The 24,550-nt window shown below is 37.0% G+C and overlaps 2 protein-coding genes across 6 annotated transcripts in view; both read left to right on the top strand.

Moving 5' to 3' along the window:
- Positions 1-1,808: 1,808 nt before the first annotated feature.
- LOC107101258 (sodium-dependent phosphate transporter 1-A-like) lies at positions 1,809-13,834 on the top strand. 2 transcript variants are annotated; one of them, XM_015400106.1, is made up of 12 exons: positions 1,809-1,913; positions 3,744-3,870; positions 3,983-4,350; positions 4,434-4,574; positions 4,867-4,952; positions 8,395-8,491; positions 9,395-9,514; positions 10,489-10,683; positions 10,815-11,286; positions 11,360-11,545; positions 11,634-11,718; positions 13,167-13,834. In XM_015400106.1, the coding sequence occupies exons 3-12, from the start codon at positions 4,002-4,004 to the stop codon at positions 13,320-13,322; spliced, it is 1,887 nt and encodes a 628-aa protein (XP_015255592.1). In that variant the 5' UTR covers positions 1,809-1,913; positions 3,744-3,870; positions 3,983-4,001; the 3' UTR covers positions 13,323-13,834. The 2 variants fall into 2 exon arrangements, with proteins under 2 accessions (XP_015255592.1, XP_015255591.1); XM_015400105.1 differs by having other exon boundaries at positions 3,980-4,350.
- Positions 13,835-20,996: 7,162 nt separating this feature from the next.
- dtx1 (deltex 1, E3 ubiquitin ligase) overlaps positions 20,997-24,550 on the top strand; it is a 67,345-nt gene continuing 63,791 nt past the window's right edge. For 2 of the 4 annotated variants that reach the window (XM_015400096.1, XM_015400093.1), the window contains exons 1-2: positions 20,997-21,459; positions 21,831-22,414. In XM_015400096.1, the coding sequence (XP_015255582.1) occupies positions 22,156-22,414 (259 nt within the window). In that variant the 5' untranslated portion in view covers positions 20,997-21,459; positions 21,831-22,155. The remainder of the gene's footprint in view (positions 21,460-21,830; positions 22,415-24,550) is intronic. The other 2 variants (XM_015400094.1, XM_015400095.1) reach the window with 2 other exon arrangements.

Raw genomic sequence — 24,550 nt, 5'->3', positions numbered from 1 at the left:
GGATGGATGGATGGATGGATGGATGGATGGATGGATGGATGGATGGATGGATGGATGGATGGATGGATGGACGGACGGACGAAACAGAACGATGATGGATGGATGGATGGATGTTTTTTTAAACAAAAGTCCCCTCTTTCTCAGTTATCACAATAGTCCCCTGTCTGTGACACTGGACTGTATGTGTGTGTGTTTGTAGGTGTGGGGTGTGTGTGTGTTTCTTGCTTTGCTGCTGCACTCACTGTAATTTCCCAGCTTGGGATCAACAAAGTATATTCGATCTGAATCCAATCCAACTTCAGGGGACTTCCTGAACATTTTTTGTCAGCGTTCCTTGTCTCTTAGGATCTTTGTTTATAGAATGATTTTTATGTGTCATGATTTAGTCATACATTCATAGCTCCTAATTCCTCTTGTTTGTTTCTGTGTATGAGTCACATTTAAATTGCACTGCTGAAATTAATTAATCGACTAATATCAGGTAAATAACAATTATCTGCATGCTTGAAATGTTAATAAAAGCAGCCTGTCCTTCCAAACTCAGCGCTGAAATGCTATACTCCATTATAAGACAGACAATTTCACTTCGTTAATATTTCCTATTTTTCATGCAATAATAAATGATACTTTCTTAATAAGAAATTAATATACATACATACTTATTTTAGTATAATCATCTTATTATAAGTATTTATTAAGATTCTGTTTAATTAGATTTGCTACCATTATGTTACCCTAATATACTTTTATTTTTTTCCTCATGTACAGTTATATAATTTGCCCTGCAACCAAAATGTGCAATATAAATGAGCCTGCTTTACCTTCTATAAAACCCATAAAATGTAGAGTGTTAAAATGAGAACTGGTGGATAGGCTCTGTGTATGCACCTTGAAGCGCCATCTCTCCGGTTCTTTTCCCTGAAAAGAGATCACTCGGGACAAACTCTAAATAACGCTTCATAACTTAAATGTATTAAATAACCAGGAGGCGTGACTACAGATTGTGAAATAAATTGTAATCTTACTCAGATCAGAGAAGTTGCTTAGAATGTGCAGAAGGCAGCTGCTTACCTCTCAGGAAGTGGCCCCGATTAACAGTTAAAAAGGCATTTTATACATCTGCAGTCTGCCACATCATCTTATTTCACATCATATATGTTAGCAGATGATTAGATATCAATGACTCCAGCCTTATCAAAATATTACACTTTTTTTTTAGCTGAAGGATACCGCTCTCTTTTCATTCCTAAATCTTTGCCACGTATAAAATGAAGATTATAACTGTATATCCAGACAGAGGAACTGTCTTAATTAGATTAAAACATTAGTTCTGAATATGCAACAGGCAGACAAAACTAAGGTGTAAGTGGGGTTTACCAGGAGCAATGACCTTTATTTTAATATGCTTTTGGTTCCAGGCCCAATCAAGGTTTTCCAGGGTTGGTTGCCTGCTTTGCCAAATTCGGCCAGCAGGTGTCCCCAGAGTTCAGCTTACTGTGTTCACATTCTAACGTTGTGATGTATTACATATGGTTGTATAAAAGCACATCATTATTTAAAACTTAGAATGATCTAATTTGAAAAATAGATCAGATTATCCAAAACAATAGTTAATACTCTCTTTTATGGGCTGTAGGAGTAGAACATAATTTGAGGATAAAATAAGACAACATAATTAGGGGACAGCTGCAATTACTCTGCACCCTGTCAACAAACTAGTTAAATATTATCTCCCGCTCCGCTGCTGTCCCATGACCGGAGAGAAAAGGCGTGTTTTCCCCCTGCTTGTCTCAGTATATAAAGCAGGCTCCAGCAGGGGCCCCACCACCCATCATCCTCTAACTGTTAGTGTTGATCACAGCTGACAGACAGTGGCCCTCTGAGGGACACCCACACACAGAAGGAAACTTTACGTAAGTGTCACTATTTTATAACTTTATTGGTTGTTTTTCTTTTTTGTGTCGTCACTTTGAATTATGCAAGAGCAACTAAGAAGATTAACATACCAGGTTGGGTCAAAACTACCAACTTCTCATGTTGTCTACAGCAAATTATAAGAAGTATTAGTTGTTTATTATTTATGAATATTTGTTTATCAGTATAATTTTATTAAATTCTTTCTTTATTCATCTAAATTTGATATGAAACATGCATATCATAGTCTAAGGGAATTCAGATCCAAATGTGCAGCTGCTGGATGAGAGAAAGTAAAAATATAGGCCTCACTTGTATTGGTATATTATATTATATAGGCCTCACTTATATTATATTGGTATATTACACTTTATAGGCTTCACATTCACTGATATAAAAATGTCTGGGTCAGAGACGCATCAGAAATCTTCTGTTTGAGTTGCTTCTACATTAAATTCCTATCAATTTCTTCGATATGGCACCATAAACAAATATTCAGTGTTAGCCATTTGACAGAGCTTTATCATCAATGTGCTTAAAAAACACTGAAAAGTGTGTCTACAAAAAGGAATAGCAAAACAAAACAGATTTGTTTATGTATTTACTGCTTAATTTGTTGACTAAATCCCAGGCTTCAAATGTTGAACTATGAAATTACTCTTTTTGAATCTATAACCCTGTTATGAGTTTAAACATGCAATATTTATTTCTGCTAAACTTGGATATGGATGCACCCAAAGTTGAAATGCTCTGAGGTTTTTCAGAGTTTGGTTTCCCAATGGGGTCTCATCTTCGTATGCATAATAATTTGGTCTTTGTTTACATATTTATATTTCTGGCAATTTAAAGTGGACCTTTTTTCATTTTTTGTTGTATTTCAAATGTATTTATGTACATGCCTCCTAATAAATAGGTATGGTGAAGCTTTATTTTTTACACAATAAAGTTGATCGGTATAGCAAGATGTGACAGCCATCTTTGAGTAAACAAAATGTGAGCTTTCTTCCTTTATTTTTATTGATTAATGTTTTTTTCTTCCCTTTTTTTGGCAAATTAGACACCTTGGGGTTGTTAGGATTAGGCACTGTTATATTTTGCACAAAAATGCTCCTTTAAGTACGTTCGACTTCTGGATTTGGAGTTTTTATTATTGTTTTTATCAGATCAGGTGCTTGATTAGCAGGTGCTCATTTCTATATATTTTTGGGGAAAAAATAACCTTTATTAAATGTAATAAAACTTAGAGCTCCAGTTATTTTCGGCCTGTAACGCATTCTCAAACGTGTGCTTTGGTGCAGTTCTTTGAACTTTACTAAATATAATGTGTGATGCACATTATTAGAAGTAGATTTGTAATTCCGAAAATGGAGTGAAATATGCTGATGAAGATAAATGTGTAATGTAATTCAAATCTGCTACCATATTTTTCTGTTTGTTTTTTTTTTGTTTGTTTTTTCCCATAACAGTGTTTAAAAAAAAAATTTTAACTGGCAGGTCAGACCAAACAGATCACCAGAAATGTGTATCAGTCAGGACAGACCAATTGATGCGTCTCTAATTCTGTTGTTTCTGCGCTGCGCTCTGCTTGCTCTGACACACTCTAATGTAATGTTGTTTTTAAGGTCTCCTACATTTATCTTTCTTTTTTTTTAAAGGGCAAAATTAACTTCCCCCTGCCATAATTGAGTAAATCACGCATGCTGAGCTAAATGATGCGTGTCACTTGTTTTTTGTTGGGTTGTTTGTTCTTGTTAATGTGTAACTCAGCCTGGTGTTTGCTTGTCAATGGGACAGCGCCCACTAACTCGTCTATTTATGTGTCCCCGCAGCGTGAATCATCTGAGGATCAAAATGGACTCTTCTCCCATTTCCATTCAGGGTCATTATATAATGAGCCTCACAGAGAAACCCTGCATACCCAGCTAGCAATAGGTTTATTCAATTATCAGCTAATAGGTTTGTGTGTTCTGAACCTTAGTGGTTAATTTGTATTGTTTATTACCACGTACTACCTCAGAGGTTGCTATCAAACAACGAATAAGGTGGTGTGTTGTTGTTTTTTTAGTAGAATAACATTGAAAGTACTGATGGATACTGCTACACTAGCAACGCTGGCTGCTGCCACCACTGCAGCTATGGCCTCCCAATCAGACATGTCGGGTTACCTTTGGCTTTTGGTGACCGGATTCATCATCGCCTTCATCCTGGCCTTCTCCGTCGGAGCCAATGATGTCGCCAACTCGTTTGGTACAGCGGTGGGCTCTGGAGTGGTCACCCTGCGGCAGGCCTGCATCCTGGCCACCATCTTTGAAACGGTGGGCTCAGTGTTGCTGGGGGCAAAGGTCAGTGAGACTATCCGAAAGGGGATCATCGACGTGCAAATGTACAACGGCTCAGAACAAGTGCTGATGGCGGGATCGATAAGCGCCATGTGTGGTAAGTATTCAGACGGATTTTATTTTTTAAGTGAGTCTTTTTAGGCTGTGAACAAAAGTTCAGTTGATGTTTTTGTATCACAGGCTCTGCTGTGTGGCAGCTGGCTGCATCGTTCCTGAAGCTCCCCATCTCTGGAACCCACTGCATTGTTGGAGCCACAATTGGCTTTTCATTGGTAGCCAGAGGCCATCAAGGGGTCAAATGGATGGAACTACTACGCATTGGTAAATAAACTCTATCTTCCAAGCATTCCAACAAAGATAGAAGCCAGACATGGGCAATGTGGAGTCAACAAGTCATCTCCATGTCATGTATTTAATCTACCCAGCCAATTAACCAGGTGAGTCCAATCTGCACAGGTTAATTCACGGTGAAGATTGGACTCGCCTGCTTCAGTGGCTGGGTAGAACAAATACATGACATGGAGATGACTTGTTGACTCCAGATTGCCCATGTCTGATAGAAGCGCAGGGATGAGTTAGTAATTAGATTGTATGTGAAATGTTCTGTTTGAAGTGGCCTCCTGGTTCCTGTCGCCCGTTCTGTCTGGAATCATGTCGGGAATCCTCTTCTATTTCGTCCGCAAATTCATCCTAAACAAGGTAAGTGATTTGAAAAAGTAAATTAACAAACTTTACTTTTGTGAAAAGATTTTTTTTTTTAATTTAAACTGTATTTAACCAGGAAATAAATCACATTGAGATTAAAAAAGTCCTGCCCAAGAGGCAGCAAAGTTAGATAATAAACAGAAATATATTAAATTAAATGATTGGTACATAAAAAATATATCAAGTAAAACAATTACAGATAATTGAGGCTGCTTCAAGTTCTTTCACTTTTAACTTGAAAGCATTTAAAGATAAAAACTCAGTCAACTTCCAGTTTCTTTGTAAAAAAAATTACACGCACAAGGAGCTGCGTAGCTAAAGGCTTTTAAATTACAGCTTTTAAATGGTGAATTTTATCAAAAGTTTCTTATGTGGTTGGTATTTAATCATTTTTTTACATGATGAAATCCTTTATACAGATTCAGAGTACATGATTGAGCATCATTACTCTGATACTGCAACACATTTACATTTTTCTTGGCAGTACATCCTTAATTACTAAAGCTACTAAGTGCTCCTACTCTGGCAGTCATTTTTGAAATACAGGTTACATAGATTTATGTATCTGTTCTAATCCATTGACTGTGGATAAAGAATGGGATTTTTAAATTCCACTTAAAAAAAAAGTAAATAATGAGGTCCCCTCAGGCCAGGAGTGGTCAAATAACAATTTTGTTGGCAAAAAAAAATCCAAAATGTTGACTTTAAAAGGTAGTTATATCCGCTTAACTGGCGTTAAGCTTTAATTTGCACAATTTATTTGTGTATCATTAGATAGTTATCTCCATTTGCAAACATGGTTTGATCATGGTAAAGGAGACATAACCTGGTATTTTTATAGACATATGAAGTGACTTTTGTTGCATTATTGTTGCAAGCAAAGAACATCTTTAGTGAATGGAAATTTGTAAAAAAAAAAAAAAAAAAACGGAAATGAAACTAAAAAACTTCTTAAAAAAAAAAAGAATAAAATTTTGAGAATAGCCTTGCCGTTTTGTTAAATTCTTTTTTTTTATTATTTAAATTTTATCATTCATAAAACCTGATCCTGGCTTGCAACAATAATGGACCAACATTCACTCCATATGCAATTCTCCCAAAATTCTCTTTAAATTTGTCTTCAATCATTTTTAGGAAAAAAAATAAATAAAAACTGCTCATTCAAATCCCTTTTCATTCTCCTTTTTTTTCTCGCGAGGGTACGCACAAAAGTTTGACTTGTATGTGTGCACGTTCATGTGGATGTGTTGTTAGCAACGTTAGCAGTTAGTCATGGTTCGTTTATCATTGATTCCACAGTAGGTCAATAGTTAAACAAGCAGAAACACACCGACTGCCTGCAGGTGAATCCCTAAAGGATAGAGTCGCCCCTTTATTTGGAACAGAGATGAGGGTGAGACAGGCTAGTATTAGTCCCCCACACACTTCCTTCCTTTACTGATATAAATCAAGGGGGAGGACCCAAATATAAATTAAATGTTCTTGCTCTAACATGAAAAAGTCAGATTTCCAGGTGATGACTCATTTAAAGTGTATGAACTTACTAACAGTATAATACATGTCAGTTATTACAACAATGTCCACATTTTGCTAGTTTTACAATTTTGCAAATGGATTCAAGTACAAACACACTTTTTTTGTTGAAAGTACCGCCTTAAAATACTAAAGTTTCTTAGTGCCAACATAATGGCAGTCTTTTTAAAACATAAAAACACTAATTAGACTTAAGTCTGTTGTGTTTTTCACTAATGTCCACAAACAAAATATGTTCCCATCCATTGACCCTGCATCTTTGGTTGTTGTTCTACTTTTTTCTCCAATGTTGACAGTTTAAACTTCTGCTTTAAATAAGTGAATGTTTAGATCCACTTAAGCCACCCAACTTTTTTACAACAACTTTATCTTGTTCCTGTAAAGGGCTGTGTATACTCCTGCAGCAGTGTGTCGCAGTGAACTTGTTGAAGGTACGACGCAGATATTTTTGATTTATGCCAAACTTTGAAGCGTGGTCTGCACTATGTTAGTGCACGCAACAACACAAGAGAGACAATCACAAACTAGCTAGGATTGTGGGTGTTGGTTTGAGGTGCTTGTTCGCCATCTGACGACACACAGTTCACCAATGAGTGTTCCCGAAACATTGGCCGTGGCGCTGTGTGTTTTGGCTTTAGGTGCAAACCAACAGGCTGTCGCATAGAGCTACAAACTAGCGTCCTGCATGGTGTCTAGGATAGTGTCTGAGGTGTGCCAGGCGTTCTGTACGACACTTCAGCCAGTGTTTCTGCCATTAAGGAACCAAACAGGAAATACGCATAATTTAGAGCAGATGTATATTTGACCAATCAGAGACCTCCTGTCTGTGGCACTGTCTGTGGTCACCTACAATTTTGGGGAGGTGTCTGGGGAAGGCGGGGTATATCTGCGTTAACTGCGACACACACACAGATGGTCTGTTTCTTAGCATAAAGCAGGCTTAACTGGAGTAAGCTAAACTGCATTTCGTTGCCTTGTACCTGTACCTGTGTAATGACAATAAAGTTGAATCTAATCTAATCTAAGGTAAAGGTGGATTTAAGGTCTCTACCACAACCAATCAACTTCAATCTAATTTACGATCCGGAATTTCGCTCAGTTGTTTTGAAGACATTTCGACACCTATCCAGGAGTCTTTTTCAGTACTGTTGGCTCACACCAGATCAGTCTCTAGTTGGGGTGCTTATGTTTTTAAGTAGCATGGAGGTTCATCCTCCTGCACACATTCCAAGTCAGATGCTAATAAAATAGCCACCCCTTGTTCTTCTGGATTGTTGGAGCCTTTTGTTTTGCATAGGCTGTTATTGGCCTTTTGAATCATAATGGGAGCGCTGATGTAATTTCTTTCAGATGAGTTCCATGACTGAATTTTAAATGCTGTCAAGCTGAAACCTCAATCATCCCCCTCTGTTCAGTTATGGCTTTCTTGGCCCCTCTTTCAAACCATCTGTCCTCAGTGTCCAAAATCTGAACATTTTGGTCTTTAAAGGTGTTTCCTTTCTTCTTGAGGTGGAAGTGTACAGCTGAATCTTGCCGAGAGCTACTGGCTCTCCTATGCTGTGCCATGCGTTTGTGAAAGTTCGGTTGATTTCCAATTGACTAAGATTTTATAGATGCATTCTCTGTCTCATTTGTTTACATGATCATGAGAGAAAAAAAAAACCTTTTGGCTAGGTTGACATCACTAAGATCTAAGATTTAGAATGCTCTGATATACGTATATGCACCTTATCAGAGTACATTCTAATCTAAAAGCCAAGAAGAAAACAAGAAACAAACTTTTCAGTAACAAAATTTTACTTTGATTTTTCACTCAACTGAATGTACTAAAAGTTTTCATGCCCATTTCCTTTTAAGAAAATGATTAAGTCCCAAACAATCCAGAAAAGTCTCTTTTCCACAGTCTAACCCCGTTCCAAACGGTCTGAGAGCCCTTCCTGTCTTCTATGCTATCACTATGGGCATCAACCTCTTCTCCATCATGTTCACAGGAGCTCCACGTGAGTATCACATTGACACAACAAACCAGAGGATTTTACTAAAACTATAAAAATAAACATGAGCTGAAGAAAATCTCATGTATAGCTGATAATTAAGGCAAACAATGAGAATAAATTAGATGGATGACATTAAAATTTGCTAATAAATAGATCTTTAGACAAGTCTAACTAAGTCTAAGTCTAAGTGAAGGCTGCGCTCCGCGGTGGGGATGGGTGTATAATTACTCCCCATGTTTTCACATGTTACGTAGAGGGTTGATGCAGTTATCTTTTAGAAATTTGGAAGTTCTGTTTCATTTTTCTGACCTAAAAATGAGGTTATCTGCCTGCAAGCCTATGGTTAACGCCGTCTGAGGCCACCCGGCTTAGTGTGAAAGAAAGAGATATGTTACACCCATAATGTTTGTCCAGCTTGTTTATAATCTAGACCCCAAAAAGCAAAAAATATATATATATATATATATATATAAAAGAATAAACTTATTTACTTCACTTTCAAACAGCAAAAATACCCTCCACATGAGTTTTCTAAATAAGAAACTGACAGCAACCCTTTTATCACTATGCTGCAAGACTGGCCTCTTCCTTAGTATCAGATTAGAGAAGCGTGCTCTTTGACTGATACAGTTGTCCTGAAACAGAAAGCCCATCTGACAGTGGAGGAGCAGACCTTTAAGAAAACTTTTAGCGTTTATACGAGTTACATGACTAACTGGTCACACAGGAAGGAGAAGATTATATGACATCCTTCTGCTAAAGTGATTGCAGCAGTAGCAGGGTTTGGTTCATAAATGCTATATTTCTATTTCAGGGCATAAAATCCTAAAAGGAAATAGGGGAAAATGTTCTGTTTGTGCTCATTTTGAGAGTGTTTTTTCTAAGCATGTCCCCTTTTTCTGTTAGTGCTTGGCTTCGACAGGGTGCCATGGTGGGGCACACTATGCATCGCAGTGGGCTGTGCCGTCATCACAGCGCTGGTTGTTTGGTTTGTGGTCTGTCCACGCCTCAAGAAGAAAATTGAACGTAAGTATCTGGAACAGTTTCAGTAACCCAAGGCAAACAAAATGGAACATAAAACTAAACTACTGAGTAGAATCTAGAGTTTCTTGTGAAAATAATCATATCCACTCAACTTTCTCACATTTTGCCCACATTGCAACTCAAAACCCTTATTTTATTTTACTATTAATGTATCTATACACCAACACAACCTAGCACAAAGCTATTTAATAAAAAGAAAAAGATGCATGGTATTTAAATTTAGTAAAATAAATCTAAATCATGCATTTAATCCAGTACCTTTCAAAGCCCCCCTATCAGGGAATTGCCTTTTAATATCAGTATAAATTCACTTTTATGTGTGAAGGCTGCAGTTTTTGTTTTTTTTAGTAAAACAACAGAGTCATTGAACACATTAGAGAGCTCTTCTTAATCCTGGAAAGAGGACATAACCACTAGATTTGCTGAAAGACTGGGCTAAGAGAGAATTAGAAGAGATGCAGAGATTCCTGTCTTGGGTGGGGGAATCTGGTAGTTTTGTTGCTATTAGGAAACAGAGGAAACATGGATGAAGATGCTCCTGCTGGATGAGAATAATGATACACTTTACTATGTTTGGCACTAAGTTGATTTATTCTACTGTCAGGCATTATAGTAAGTGATCATTTTCAATGTCAAAGCATTTAAGAATATTGCAAGAAAAATTGCAAAAGTTTTACTTTCTAGATGTGTGAAGATTTTGGAGAAATGCCTCATACTACTGTACAGCTGCACTTATTCAAAGTATGCACACCTTTGTGTTGGTCAATTGCATAAAATCTCATAAATCATTAACAATATGATTTATGGGAAAGGGAATTTGTTTGTTCAGCTTTGGAGCAGCATTTGTTTGGTGTTGATGACATACTCTATAAATGAAGCAGTAAATTCTACTTCAATATAACTCTCTGCTAGACAATAACAAAGTTGTTTGATTTTTTTGATGTCATATATCTCAGGTGAAACAGCTGCTGCTCCCTGTGAGACTCCATTAATGGAGAGGAACTCCAGTAAACCTCCAGCAGAACAACCCCAAACCCCACCTGACCTGCAGAACCCTCCAGAAAGTCAGAAGGTGGCCTTTAAACTCGGAGGTTCTGAGGAGGCTGATCTAAACAGCGAGATAGATGCCAAAGATCTTGAAATTTCTAATGGTGAGAAATGATTTATCTGGTGCTCGAAATGATAAAAGCTTTTAACAAATATATGAATGTCTAATAACACTATAAGTGGCACTGATTGAGCTGTAAACCAAAGAAAATTAAAAGTGAGATTTTTCCCACAGGTCTGAATGGCTCTGTGGGCCATATGACAATCACCGATCCCCACAGTGGACGCTCCCACACCATCCACAAGGACTCTGGCCTTTACAAAGACCTGCTGCATAAGCTCCACAAGGCCAAGGTAGGGGACTGCATCGGTGACAGCGACACAGAGGAGCGGCCCATGCGGAGGAACAACAGCTACACATCCTACACCATGGCTATATACGGTATCCAAGGTGATCCTAAATACAAAGATGTGGAAGGAGGCCTTCAGAGACGACCTCGCGTGGACAGTTACAGCAGCTACAACTCGGCAATGACCAGTGGTAGTTCTGTCCCGGATGGGAGCGTGACTCAGGAGGCAGTCGGGGCCTCTGCTGTGGAGGAAGACGAGCTGGAGATTGATCAACCTACTGTTTCTTTGCTTTTCCAATTTTTGCAGATTCTCACCGCTTGCTTTGGCTCCTTTGCTCATGGGGGAAATGACGTCAGGTAGGCATTTTATTCTCAGCACTGTACTGATATATTATCTTTTTTATGATTTACATTTCATTCCTATCTCTAGCAATGCTATTGGCCCACTAGTGGCGCTTTGGCTTCTCTATGAGAGCGGGTCTGTGGTGTCGAACGCTCCCACGCCCATTTGGTTGCTCCTGTACGGTGGAGTAGGAATCTGTGCTGGACTTTGGGTTTGGGGTCGTAGGGTGATCCAGACCATGGGCAAAGACCTGACCCCCATTACACCATCGAGGTATGCTTCACAGCTAAAGTCATTCTTAGCAGAAGTGATGATTTATCAGGTTGTAAAACTAAAATGAACTTCTCCTTTTTTCCTGTAGTGGATTTAGCATCGAGCTGGCTTCAGCTGTCACAGTTGTTGTTGCATCTAATATTGGTCTTCCTGTCAGCACGACACATTGCAAGGTAATAAAGCTAAAATCTCTGAGGTTTTATCACAAAAAGATAAAGAGATCAGCTCTGAGCATGTTATATTAGGGATAACTACGTCAGTGATATTACTTAGCCTTGCAAACGTGTTAATACTTCTTGATTTTTTTCTTTATATTATTATGGAGGGTGACCCGTGCCGTGGTTCAATAAATGAATACCTTATGAAATATTTCTTTATATGCATCATTCATTTATTGAGGGGAGTGGTGGCCTAGTTTTTAGGGCATTGCACTTGGATCCCAGAGGTTCCGAGTTCAAGCCCCACATCCATGGACTGCAACTCTGGGTCCCTGAGCAAGACCCTTAACCAAAGACTGCTCCCCGGGTGCCGCACAATGGAAGCCCACTGCTCTGCAAGGGGATGGCTTAAATGCAGAGTTCATTTTGATGCTTTGTACTTGTGACAGTGTAACAACAATAAAGTTGAATTCTATTCTTTTCATTCTGTAACTGTACATAAATACAGAATTGAATGAATAAATATATAACTAATAATATGGATCCCAGTTGAATATAGTGATTTTTTTTTTAAAGTAAATATTATTTTACGAATTGTTTCATGAATCAATAAATTCATTTTCCTGCATTTTCCTGAAGCACATTATGAATTAATTTAAACTGTCACACATCCATCAAATCCAAGGAGGCAGGACTAGAGCAACTCTCACAAACCCTGACGTCTGATTGGCTGTTTCTCACTCAGCCTCTAATTGTAGTCTTGTGGTAAACTCTTATAGAAGACACGTGAATTATACTATTATGGTGCGTCCTTCCAATCGCTTCGTTCCTAAACTCAATTCTGCTTCGGGTAATTTGTAAATTACTCGCTCTCGTTATGTTATTATGTTTCATGCAAATGCACTTTTGGTGTATTTCAACAAAAAAGTATCTCTACTTGAACTGAGAGCATTGGTGAATTTTAGGTCTTGATTTAAAAGCTGATTTATGTCTGGACTTTGATTTGGCCATTCTAACCCAAGTATTCTTTGATATAAACAGTTTTATTTGAACTCTTACTATGTGTTCTGGGTGTGTCCTGCTTGGATGGGAGCCCCCATTTATTTTCTTCTCTTCTCAAAAAGGTTTTCTTCTTTAAAAAAAAATACGTTTATCTTTAATAAATGTATCTATCTTCGTACTGACCCTAATCTGCTTGCCTGTTTTTAATGGAAAAAGAAAAATATCCCCACAGTATAATACTGCCAACATCATGTCTTATGCTTATTTGACCTTTAAATGCAGCCAGATGAGCTGAATGTTATTTAAGGGACTCAGATCAAATTCAGTTCTGTTCAAAAATTGAGGTTCAGATTTTTTAAAAAGGAAAGAAAAAAATATTTTCCTTATGTTTCATAACCTTTTGTTGCTCCATCACATCAAAATCAAAGAATTTATATCCAGTATCTCTCTCATGCACACAGGTGGGATCGGTGGTGGCTGTGGGATGGCTGCGCTCCCGGAAATCAGTTGACTGGCTTCTGTTCAGGAATATCTTCATCGCCTGGTTCGTCACTGTTCCCATCTCTGGCCTCATCAGTGCTGCCATTATGGCCCTCTTCATATATGTTATTCTGTGATTCCCACTCCACTTTATCATATTGTTTTCCAACAACTTGTTAAAAACCTTGTTAAAAACTGTCCCATGTTGTCCCTACTAGTGATTGATGTTTCATTCAGCGTAATTTCATTTTAAGTCAATGATTGAACTCATAGGAATGTTTTCAAGGATGGCAGATTCTAGTAACAATGTTCAAATGTCCAAATGACTGTGATCATGTACAGTATATCCTCCTGTATATTTGTATAAAGACAGTTTGCATTATTCAAATCATCCTGAAAAAAAAAAGTGTGCAGAGGTTAATACCTTGAATGGAACTGATATTATTGGGAATATTTAAATGAACCTGAGAAAGGATTTCAAAGTATGTATGTCAGGATTTTTGCAAAGAAACTATTGACTTTTTTAATGTAGTTGTATGAGGTTTGCTTTTGTGTGTTTATTATAGTTTTTACACATATGTATAGATGTTTTTTCTGCACTTGTATTCGTTTGATATCATTTCAAATAAAAGTTGAATATGTGACTTTACAATTCAACTAACTTTTGACCTTTTTCTTACTCTCCCACACGGTGATGCAAACAAATTACTACTGTAATGACTCACAAATGCTTTGATAAAAGGATTTCCTGCTTTTCCTGTTATGCATCATTGCTCACATGCAGTTCATTCACACTGACCAAACAAAGGCCCCTAAACTCTGTTTCATTATCAGCGTCGCATATGAGTAAAAGCTGGATTTGGTTTTATAGTTGCATGACCTGCCTTTCTGGCTGGCCTTAACCTAACAATGACCTTATATGCTTTATTATTCTTATTTACTTTCTGTAAATAGTTCAATCAAACTAAATGATGTGAAATCAAACTCAAAAATAGAAATACAAAAATCTGGAACAACATCGGAAAAGACATAATGTAATCCTCAGCCACTTGTATTCACCTGGTTTTTGATATTATCTAGATAATGACTGTCCTCCAAACTTAGACCAGGTTCAGGCGTGGGTGGTGTTTAAACTTTTAGCCGCAGCCGGTGGTTAAATATGGAATATTTTCAGCTGTTTCTTATTGAATAGCAGGGGTGTTAAAATGATGCTGACGATGTACCAATAACTTTTTCTCCCACACTGTAAAATAAACAAGTGTTACTTTAAAACATACAGAGTAGAATATAACTCTTTTTCAGATAACATTTGGTTCCATGCAATTAATGTCAAATTTACTCTATAACCAGTGTCAAACTTTAAGAAATATTTGTACTAATTTTATTAACTGGCAGGTATTCAAAACCATTCAGATTAAAATGCATGGCTGTCATCTTTCTCTAATTGCTATTAACTCCAAAACTTGAGCAGATTGACGCTCATTATAGATGTAAATACTGAATGATTGACTGAATTTTTAATACCTTATTTTTGATGTTGTGTATACTACTCTCCATTTATGTTAGAGCGACAGTTATGGCAGCTCACTTATCTCCCCATTCGTGTTTTACATTGAACTTGGCCTGGATTACATAAAAAAAAAAAGAAATCTGCATGTGTATCTGTCTAGGAATACACAGTGATGTAAATGTTAGCAATGCTGCTTTGCAACGAAATGGTCAAGATGGAGGCTTTATCTCCAGGTACCGTGACTTCATCCTATACAGGTTAGGTTGAGTTTGTTGGCGGTTGTTTTTTGTGTGCTTCTGTTGTTGACCATATGATGGACTGGTGGTCTGTCCAGGGTGTGGACCCCGAAAACAACTGGAGATAGGTACCAGCCCAACCATGACTCTGCATGGATAAGAGAGGAAGATTGTTTTAGATAGCAGGCTGGAAATGTTGCTTCTTTAGAAACCACTCATTAGAACAGCTTGGTTTCCTCCTGTTTATAAAGAAGAGGGGTTGTGCAGGGATCTTGACGCAGAAGTGAAAAATAATGCATAAAATGGAAATGGAGTAAATTTCAGGTCCCAATTTATAAATGTATTCACTTTTTAAAGAAATACATTTGTTCTTTCTGTAGATGTTTTCTCATTGCTTTGATCCTGGATCCAAAGGTAGACATATCTTAATAAATAGTATTTAATGGTATGTTCTCTCAAATATGGTGATGTTTCCTTAAACAATGACCTCTGGCTCTATGCTTGAGACTCCTGCCAAGGCTTAAAATGTTTGGACTAAAAAGTCGGAAGAACATTGTCAAATAACCCATTTTGATGTGTTTTTAAACCCTAATCATCCTAAATGAGATATATTTTTAGGCATTTTTCTCTTAAATTGCAGCAATGTCAGTACAAAAACTTACAAATTTATTTGACATTAATTTACAAAGTTCCACAGCAGAAAAACACAACCCAAAAGCTGTGGCTTTAGATGTTGTTTTGTTTAAATAATAAATACTATAGTTAGTTTTTTAAGCTTATGTTTCTGCCCCATTCTGTCTCTTTTTCGTTTTTTCTTTCTTTCTCTGTTCTCGCGATATCTCAGTAACTTAAATTATATTAAACAAACCAAATCCAAGACAAGTTGTGGCATCAATCATATATTAGTTTGCTTTTTACGTGCGCTGTCCACTGACACAATTATTCCACGCGGTGGCGCTGTTTTCTAACGTTAACGTTTGTTTTTGTGGACAAAAGAAAGAATATGTTTCAGCTCACTGATCCATTCATGTAACCAAGCAACACACTGGAGTTTTCCTCACAATATGAAGCCAAAGAGTGGCCATTTACAATAACGGCAGGTTGAAATAAATAATCAATAAATAAGTAAATTAAATAAAATAAATCAATTTATTCACAGATCTTTCAGAACAATACAAAGACACTCCTTTCAGAATTTAACACTAAAAATTAGGTTAAAACACATTCATCTTTGTAAATAACAACTTTATAACAATATGATAATTATATATTTCAAATATTTTCAAAACAACAATAAGGGATGTTTCTCATGTGTAACTAAAGAATATTCAGACTGTTTATGAGCTAAATCAGTGTTACTGTTAGTCTACATTTAACACATAATTTTAATAGGAAATAATGCCTCAACATAGCTCTGCAGGGGATTGAAGTTACTGCTGTAATGGCAGCTGAGAAATAATATATATATATATATATATATATATATATATATATGTATTTCTATGCCAGCAGCTGGTTTTAGTGGATTTGCAATACACTGGGATGTGTTGCAGTGGTTAGGTTTATCTGCAATTCCATAAAGATACAGGAAGGGTTTCAGCTGAATGTTAATTCAGTGTTTATTATTTGAAAAATACTATCAGTCATTCATGATTCTGCTTTTAAATCTAATATATCTTTTTTTTTTTTTTTAAAACCTCAAACGATGTATCCAGCAGTGTTTTTAACGGCAATTATTAAAATAAATCAGATCATTTCTTCTGAAAATTCAAAATCTCCTGTTTATATATATTTAAGCACCAATAACTCGCAGATGAAACAGAATAAACATGAACTGGCTTTCTTATAGTTAATCATATTTAAGATCTGAAGTGACTAATTGCATTTAGACGCCACCTGAGGATTGTATCTTTTTACATAATTGTGTTTAATAAAAAAAAAGGCCAACTACACATTACTGCATACAGATCAACAGCATTCAAATTAGTATCAATAAAAACAGTTTATGTACCATATAGATGTGAAAGTTTACCATTAGATTGGAATAGTCAGAGCAAAAGGAGAATTTCATTTAAGAATTTTATGTAGCAAAATATTCCAAGCTGCAAAACAAAAATAATGATAATAATAAGACAAAATGAAAACAACAATTCTAGCAATACTGGTAGTTAACATGGTGTTTGTTCTTTTTTTTTTTTGGTTATATCAAACTGGTGTGGTTTCTACCAGGAGGATTTCTGTTTTGTTGCAAATTAGCTTCAAGAAGTTAGAGGTGAACCAGTCTTTAATTTCAGCCAGGCAGGAGAAGACCTGAGTCTGTTTTCATCAGAAGGCCGTTTGTTTTTACGGGCAGAAACTGGATTGGATTTGTTCAGAAAGATTATTATAAGTTAGAAGATGGAGGGAGAGAAGATGGGAGGAAACAATTTTCTCAAGTATTTAGAAATAACAGGCAGATGGTCCAGAGGTTACTGTAGTTGAGATGATTATTTATTTTTCTGTTTTCATTATTAATTTGAGAGACTGGATAGGTTAAAGCTTGAATTCAATTCAAAATTACTTTATTAATCCCAAAAAGAAATTAAATGGTTGTGTTTTACCATTAACAGATCTAAAATTAAAAAAGATAAAAGCCTCACAATAAGATAAAAAAGACCATAAAGGCAGATGGGGAAGAACAAAACATAAATGCGTTTGACTTTATTTATTAAGGGAAAATGCATATAAATGTACATAAAAATATGCCAGATTATAGCCCATGGCTCATTTCCAGCTGTATTCCCTTCAGCAGGTTAGGTAAACAACATAAAAAAATAATATCAATAAAAGAACAGTGACAACAATTAAAACAGTAAGCCACCATGGCTATGAGCAGCATAAACAGATGGAGCAATTAAATAGAAAAAAATAAAATTAAAAGCAATAAACAATGAAAAATATAGTGGATTGGTACTACATACAGGGCAAAAGGCTTAACGAATGATACATATTTCACTATCGTTAGGAAGCTAAGGCTTGTGTTTGGACCCTCCCACCCTGATACTTTCAACAGTTCTGATATTGATTTTTTTAGAACAAGTGAATCTATTTTTAGAACAATTTCTAGAGAACAGAATAAGGTTATGGTCAGACAGACCTGTCGTATTGAATCTCTTTTCAATTCTCACACACTTGTTAGAAAAAACAAGATCTATGTATGTTTTAGAGGAGGAAATTGGTCTAGTTGGCCTTTAATTAATTAAGTAAAGTTAAAATTTGTAATAGTGGTTTTAACTGTCTCCAAACTGATTTGTCTAATAATATTAAAGTCTCCAAGCAAGATAACTTCTTTTTTCGCATCACATTCCAGAAGGAGAGAGAAAGAGCTATTTTAAGTAACACACAAAGGATGTTGAGTTAACAGGTTCTGTTAAAAAAAGGTGTGGTCTCTAAAATTACAGTAATATTGAACATATCAACAACCGAAAATACTTAAAAGGAGGACATTCCACCTCATCCGACCTAAGGGGAAATGTTGGCTTAGTGTGCTCTGAGAAGATTGCAAGTACCTGATTCGATCCCTACAGTCTGCCCTCTGGGTCCCTGAGCAAGACCCTCAACTCCTCACTGCTCCACAAGGGGATGGGTTAAATGCAGAGGTAAATATCTCCAGTGTGAGATCAAGTAGCCGAGTGGCGGCCTTGTGGTCAAGGCATTGTGCTTGGTATCCAGAGGTTCTGAGTTCAAGCCCTACTCCCACGGGCTGCCACTCTGGGTCCCTGAGCAAGGCCCTTAACCCCACACTGCTCCCTGTGCGCCACATAATAGCAGTCCACTGCTCCCCAAGGGGATGGGTTTCATTGCTTTGTACTTGTGACAATGTAATGGCAATACAAAGATGAATTATATTCAAAAAAGCATTTTGAAACAAATCAGGGTAATCTTGTACATAATGATAAAGAAGGTTGAGAGCATACAGACAAAAGCATAAAGCCACTCTCTCCACCACACCATTGATGCAGTTCCTTGCTTTTTTAAAATCTTGAAAGCTTGAAATAAATCTTGTTATAAATCTTATGTTTCAGCTCCTCTGTCATAACTTAACAAGATACACAGAAATGGTCAAGATTTGGTCAATGGTCAGTGTTTTCTTACAAGTCTACTCTCATTCACTGATAAAAAAAAAAAAACATTCACTCCATCCAAATGTACCTGTTGGTCCTAAGAGCCCCTGGCCTGGTATTTTCCCTCTAAAAACAAACCAAATTAAAATAAAAAGTCTACAATTTTAAACCTGCCTGTACTGGTCTTTAAAACCTGCAGCAAATCCTCCATGCTCTTAAACTCCACAGCAGCCACAGTCAGGTCATTTTTCTTTTTTTTTTTTTTTACAGGATTTTCCTGTGGATTTGTTTTGTTTTTTTGGGTCCATCTTGTAGTTGCTCAGAGTAGGACTGAGTGATCAGGAAATAAAATTGTAGTGTTATTGCCTCCAACACTAATCAGGACAAGATCCACACATCCAGAAGGCAAGGTCCACACATCCAGAAGGCAAGATCCACACATCCAGAAGGCAAGGTCCACACATCCAGAAGGAAAGATCCACACATGCACAGCCATCCGACAGCTTTGAACCTGCTATTATCAGTGCCAAAGGCACATTATTGAGGAGTTTTCCTCATCAAAAGTATCAAGCATCTGTAAATGTAATTGGAGATTTAAACAAAACATAAAATGCATATTAATTAAAAATATAATATAGGGCTACACTTTCTATAAATATGAAATAAAATTTCAGGAACAAACCAAGTAAATCAATTCTCAAACAATTGTCTTTAATCTTATGCATTTTATTATTTCTCCCAAAGACGGTGATGATGCTGTCATGGCAAGTTAGTTTCTGCTGAGATGGAGGCATGAGATACTATAAGGATGAAGATCATCCCATGCTCCTCACACTCTAACTGGTTTCCTCAGTAAGCTCTGCTATTTATTATTATTTACTGTCGGGTTGTTTCAAAAAGGTCTTGGTAAATTTGAAGGTTTCATGTTTGTCTTCTTGTTTCTATACTTAATCACAGGTATGAATATTGTTTTCAGGGGGGACAATAATTCATTTCACCCAATTCAGTTTTGCTTCCCTGTCTGAGCAGATTAGGAAATAAACATAGGTTCAAACATAGGGATCAAATAATTTAATGATAGCTTATCTATATGTGATTACCTCGATAATCATCTAGATCAGAGGAGAAAACTGGTAAACTCCAGACCAGGAGCTGCTGAGTGTTTAATAGCTCGAAATTGAAGAGAAAGTTTCCCTCACTAAAGATGTGCTCTGTTTACATTTATTTACTTATTAGACAATTCAATTTAATCAAAAATATTTATTTAAGGTATTCTGGAAAATGCAACAGCTTATATTTATGTGTTAGCTCCCCAATGCTGACACTTATTGGTGATTTCCTGGTACTACTACCTAAACAATGTCATTTGCGTTGGATAAGATGAGAGCATCTAGTAGATCCTTGTAGTAACGTTTAAATACGACAATAAAAATAAAGAAAATATTATAGTAATTGACAGTTAAATATATTTCCCATGACTTATTTTGAAATAGAACCAAATCGTTTTAACATCAAACTATGCGATGTGAAATGTGGATTAACTTTTTTAGTAAAATAAAATAAATTTGGAAGGTTTCAAATTTCAATGTATAAATAACATGGATGGAAGGGGGGGGGGGCATTAAAATAAAGTCTGCCTAGTTTAAAGCATTTATTTATGACGCCTGCGCGCCCCTTTATGTCCCTTTAACCAAGTTCATATCATATCAAAAAGTTTATTTCAAACCTGCACACATTTTAAAATACATATAATGACAAACAATACATATGCATGGCTTGAAAAGGGGATGGAAGAAGCAAAAGTTTATACATGTCCAATCCCCTCCCAGTTAAGTTAATATAAGCGTGTCTTTATAGCATTTATTTTGAAACCGGATACCGGAAGTCATAACTTTTAGTTTGCTTTTTTTGTGTTAATTGACAAACCGAGCTGCCCTAACATCAATGCATACAGGTGCGCTCTGCTGTTGGAGCGCCATCGGATCGCGCTTTGCGTAAAGTGCGTCTGTTTGTCATTGTCACACAGAGAGAAAGGAGCCGTCCCTCCGTCCTTCCTTCCCAGCTGCGGAGCGGCTTTTCTCTGCACCTCTTGCTCTGCAAACCGCACAATTGGGGCATGCATTGAGTGAGCAGAGAGCAGCGCACCAACAAGCTGCTGTGATCTGGGAGCCTTTGCACGGCTGCGCAGCGGCGGAACACTCTTTCCACGGCGGAACCTCAGCGTTTGCAGGACACTTTCAGACTTTAAATATAAGGATACGACTGTAACAAAAAAGGTGTGTGTGTGTGTCGGAGGGTTTGCACCTCGTTTTTTTTTTTTTTTTCATTCATCCCCCTCGCATCGCTGTCTGCTTTCCATCCTTTTCCGCAAGATGCAGCCTCTTACCTGACAGATCTGTGGGAACACAGCTGCTGCTGCCTACAGGTCTGTATCTGTAACATCGCTTTGAAACCTCTGTTTTTATTGCTATTGACAGTTAATCGAGATATTGCATGTGTTTTTGTTATTGGTTTTTTTGGGGGGGTTACAGATCTGTCTGTAAGATACCATCCAGAATATATAATCAGATAATACCTGCTCTGTTCAGCCGTGTCCTCACATTGCCCATCTACACATCTGATGTGTTATTATTATTCTGCTGCGGACACAGACTTGCACAAAGATTATTGTAAGAAATCAGAATAGCCAGACGGAAACAAGGCTAAAGCATTTCGAGATTAGATTTTTTCCACTTTCTGCAGAAACTGTAAACATCTTTTTTTTAAGAATATGCTTGTTCTCTGTCTTTTGTTTAGTGATTTTCTCCTCTTCACCTGCTGCAGTTCTCCTTGGGATCCTCAATCATCATCATTATCATCATTATCAGAATCTGCCAATTCAAACAAGACAACATAGAGGTTGATGTTGCTTCACTAGATTGCTACCTGTCAGAAAGAAACCTGCAGAAGATGACTTCATTTGAGCTGATCGGCTGAAAGCAGCATGAGATAACTGCTGATTCAAGCTATTTTCTCTTGCTGCTCCAAGAAGATGTTCTTGTGTGTGAGCTGACTGACGGGGTAGTGGTCTCAGTGGTGATCTAGCAGGAGACGTTCCCACCAGCAGACACCACCAAGAGAGATGGCTCGCCCGGGATCGGGGCTCCTGGTGCCCATGAACGGAGTGGGGTACCCACCTCAGAACCTGGCCCGGGTGGTGGTCTGGGAGTGGATGAATGAACACGGGCGCTGGAGGCCGTACAGTGCGGCAGTGTGCCACCACATCGAGAACGTACTGAAGGGGGATGCCAGGGGAAGCGTGGTTCTGGGGCAGGTTGATGCCCAGCTCTCCCCTTACATCATCGACCTCCAGTCCATGCACCAGTTTCGACAGGACACAGGTAAGCGGCGGGTAATCATCCTTTCTGTGGGCAGAGATGACTTGCCTGAGATGACGGAGAGTACAGATGACATAACCCGAGATAGAAGAGTAGAGTGGAAATGAATTGGCCCCTTATTGTTTTTTGTAACCAGCAAACCAAACCAAATGTGAATAATTCTCTCCTATATCTAAAGCGTGTTCCACTCTTGATAGTAACAACTTCCGTTAAACATTTGCGATCACTGGCAGTCAGCTTTTTATAGAAATGGGAATTATGGCTCATATATTGTATTTCAGCCACAATTAAGATAATTAGGGCCCCTTTAAGATCATATCACAGCGCCTTAAATTGATTTATTTCTTAACTTTGACTGAAGGCCCCCAAAAGCTTCATTTAGGCAGTAAGAAGTGGGCTTCATCATGTGCTTTGGATCTGGTCAAAAATGGTGGCTGGAGATTCTGTTTCAGGATTTTCTGTTAGGGCGCAGATCCATTCTGTCTTTCATTGACCCTGAACCAACAAAAGAGCAACATATCATCACCATTATGTCAGTATGAGAATGTTTTTAAAAAACCAAAAAGATTTGTTAAAGGATGGATGTAGCAGAAAAACAATCCATCCATCCATCCAAAAAAAAAAAAAAATCCACTTTTGTTCTAGTATATCCACATTTTTTTTTCTAGTCTTACGTCTTTGTCAACGTTTTGAGGTAAATGTTAGATGGACTTTAGTTTTCTTTCTCTTTTTTTGTCATCAGCAGTTTTCACCTTGGAATTTCCCTTTTTTTTGCTCCTTTTCTTTCTTGTCCTTAAAAACACAAACTGAAAAAATGTACATATAAATACTTTTTCAAAACACTGTAATAGTAACTTCATGTCTCAAATAGAAGGAAATTGCCATGCTATGGTAACCTCGAGTGAAAATGATGTATTACAGTATTGACACAAAGATTTACACTTTATAACACTTATTCTTTGCTTCTTTCTAAACATCACACCACTTTTATCGTTAAAACAGAGAAACCATAATAAGAACCACAAGGCAGCATTCCTTTATTTTCTGATCCATAAAAGCTGCTCCACACAGCGGAAGAAAACTTCTGTCTCTCTAGAGCTTTTCCTGGTGTCTTTGATTAATTCATGGTGGGGGTTGGTGTAAAAAAAGCTGCAAAACTACAGGTGAAAACAGAAGCAAAAGGAAGCATTAAGGTGGTTAAAGTCTAGTTACGATGTTTTCATGTTTTGAATGGAAGTGACCTTGACAAAGGTCAGCAAGAGACAACAGCCTGTTTCCTCATTAAGTTATTGCCTTTATGTCCATTCTCATTTTATAGAACTGCATTACATATTTACAGTTGCAAATATGTGAAAGTACTGTACGCAGGAAGTTTTACCTTTTTTAAAAATCCTACCCCTTTAAAGCCTGAACCCTATAAAATAATAATTGACAGCATTCTTTTTTTTTATTAGAGTTCTCATTAAACTTTCTGACAAAAAATAATATTGTACAATTTAAATTGGATAATTCTTTTGCATTAAATTTGATACATGAGGCTTTCCTCTCTAATCTTTTAAATGTTTTCTGTTCACTACATGCATCTTATTGTGTAAGTCAGGGTTTTCAAGAAAAAAAATATAACACTGATGATGTAGAGGTTTAAAAAACGTATGTATTAAATATGATACAATTGGCTTTAAAGGGTTAAGTGAAAATTTTGCAAATGCTTTGTTAAATTTTTAAAACAAAAAAAAGCAGTTTCAGACAATAAATTAACTGAGCCACATTTTAAATTCCTTCTGACGTAAACATGGTGACAAAAAAATGTAGTGAGGCACATTTCAATAATGTGGTTAATAATGAGAAAGCTAATAATAATTGAGGGAAGTGGAAGTGTGCTTTCAATCTTCTTCTTGTGGGAAACATGTACTGAAAAATGCAGATAAAATATCTGTTAGGAAAAGGAGACACAGTAGCACTCTGGGGCCTTGTCCACACGTAGCAGGATATCTAGGATAAATTACACATTTTTATTTAGAGTATTATCCATCCCTTAAAACTAATGATTCTAAAAACGTCTGGCTGAAGTGGAGAGTTACAAACCTGTACATGAAAAGAACAAAATTATTTTCCAGCACATCACGGTCTGTGATAAAT

This window comes from Cyprinodon variegatus, unplaced genomic scaffold (assembly GCF_000732505.1).
Source record: "Cyprinodon variegatus isolate N-32 unplaced genomic scaffold, C_variegatus-1.0 Scaffold1070, whole genome shotgun sequence".
Lineage (NCBI taxonomy): Eukaryota > Metazoa > Chordata > Actinopteri > Cyprinodontiformes > Cyprinodontidae > Cyprinodon > Cyprinodon variegatus.
Note: the sequence above shows the minus strand (reverse complement) of the source record. Positions and strands in the feature narration are given on the sequence as shown.

Bases quoted from the DNA above. Each gene is read 5' to 3' on its own strand.
- LOC107101258 (XM_015400106.1), top strand. From the start codon at position 4,002: ATGGATACTGCTACACTAGCAACGCTGGCTGCTGCCACCACTGCAGCT. The intron at 9,515-10,488 runs GTAAGTATCTGG...CATATATCTCAG, and splicing joins CCTCAAGAAGAAAATTGAAC to GTGAAACAGCTGCTGCTCCC. The intron at 11,287-11,359 runs GTAGGCATTTTA...TCCTATCTCTAG, and splicing joins CATGGGGGAAATGACGTCAG to CAATGCTATTGGCCCACTAG.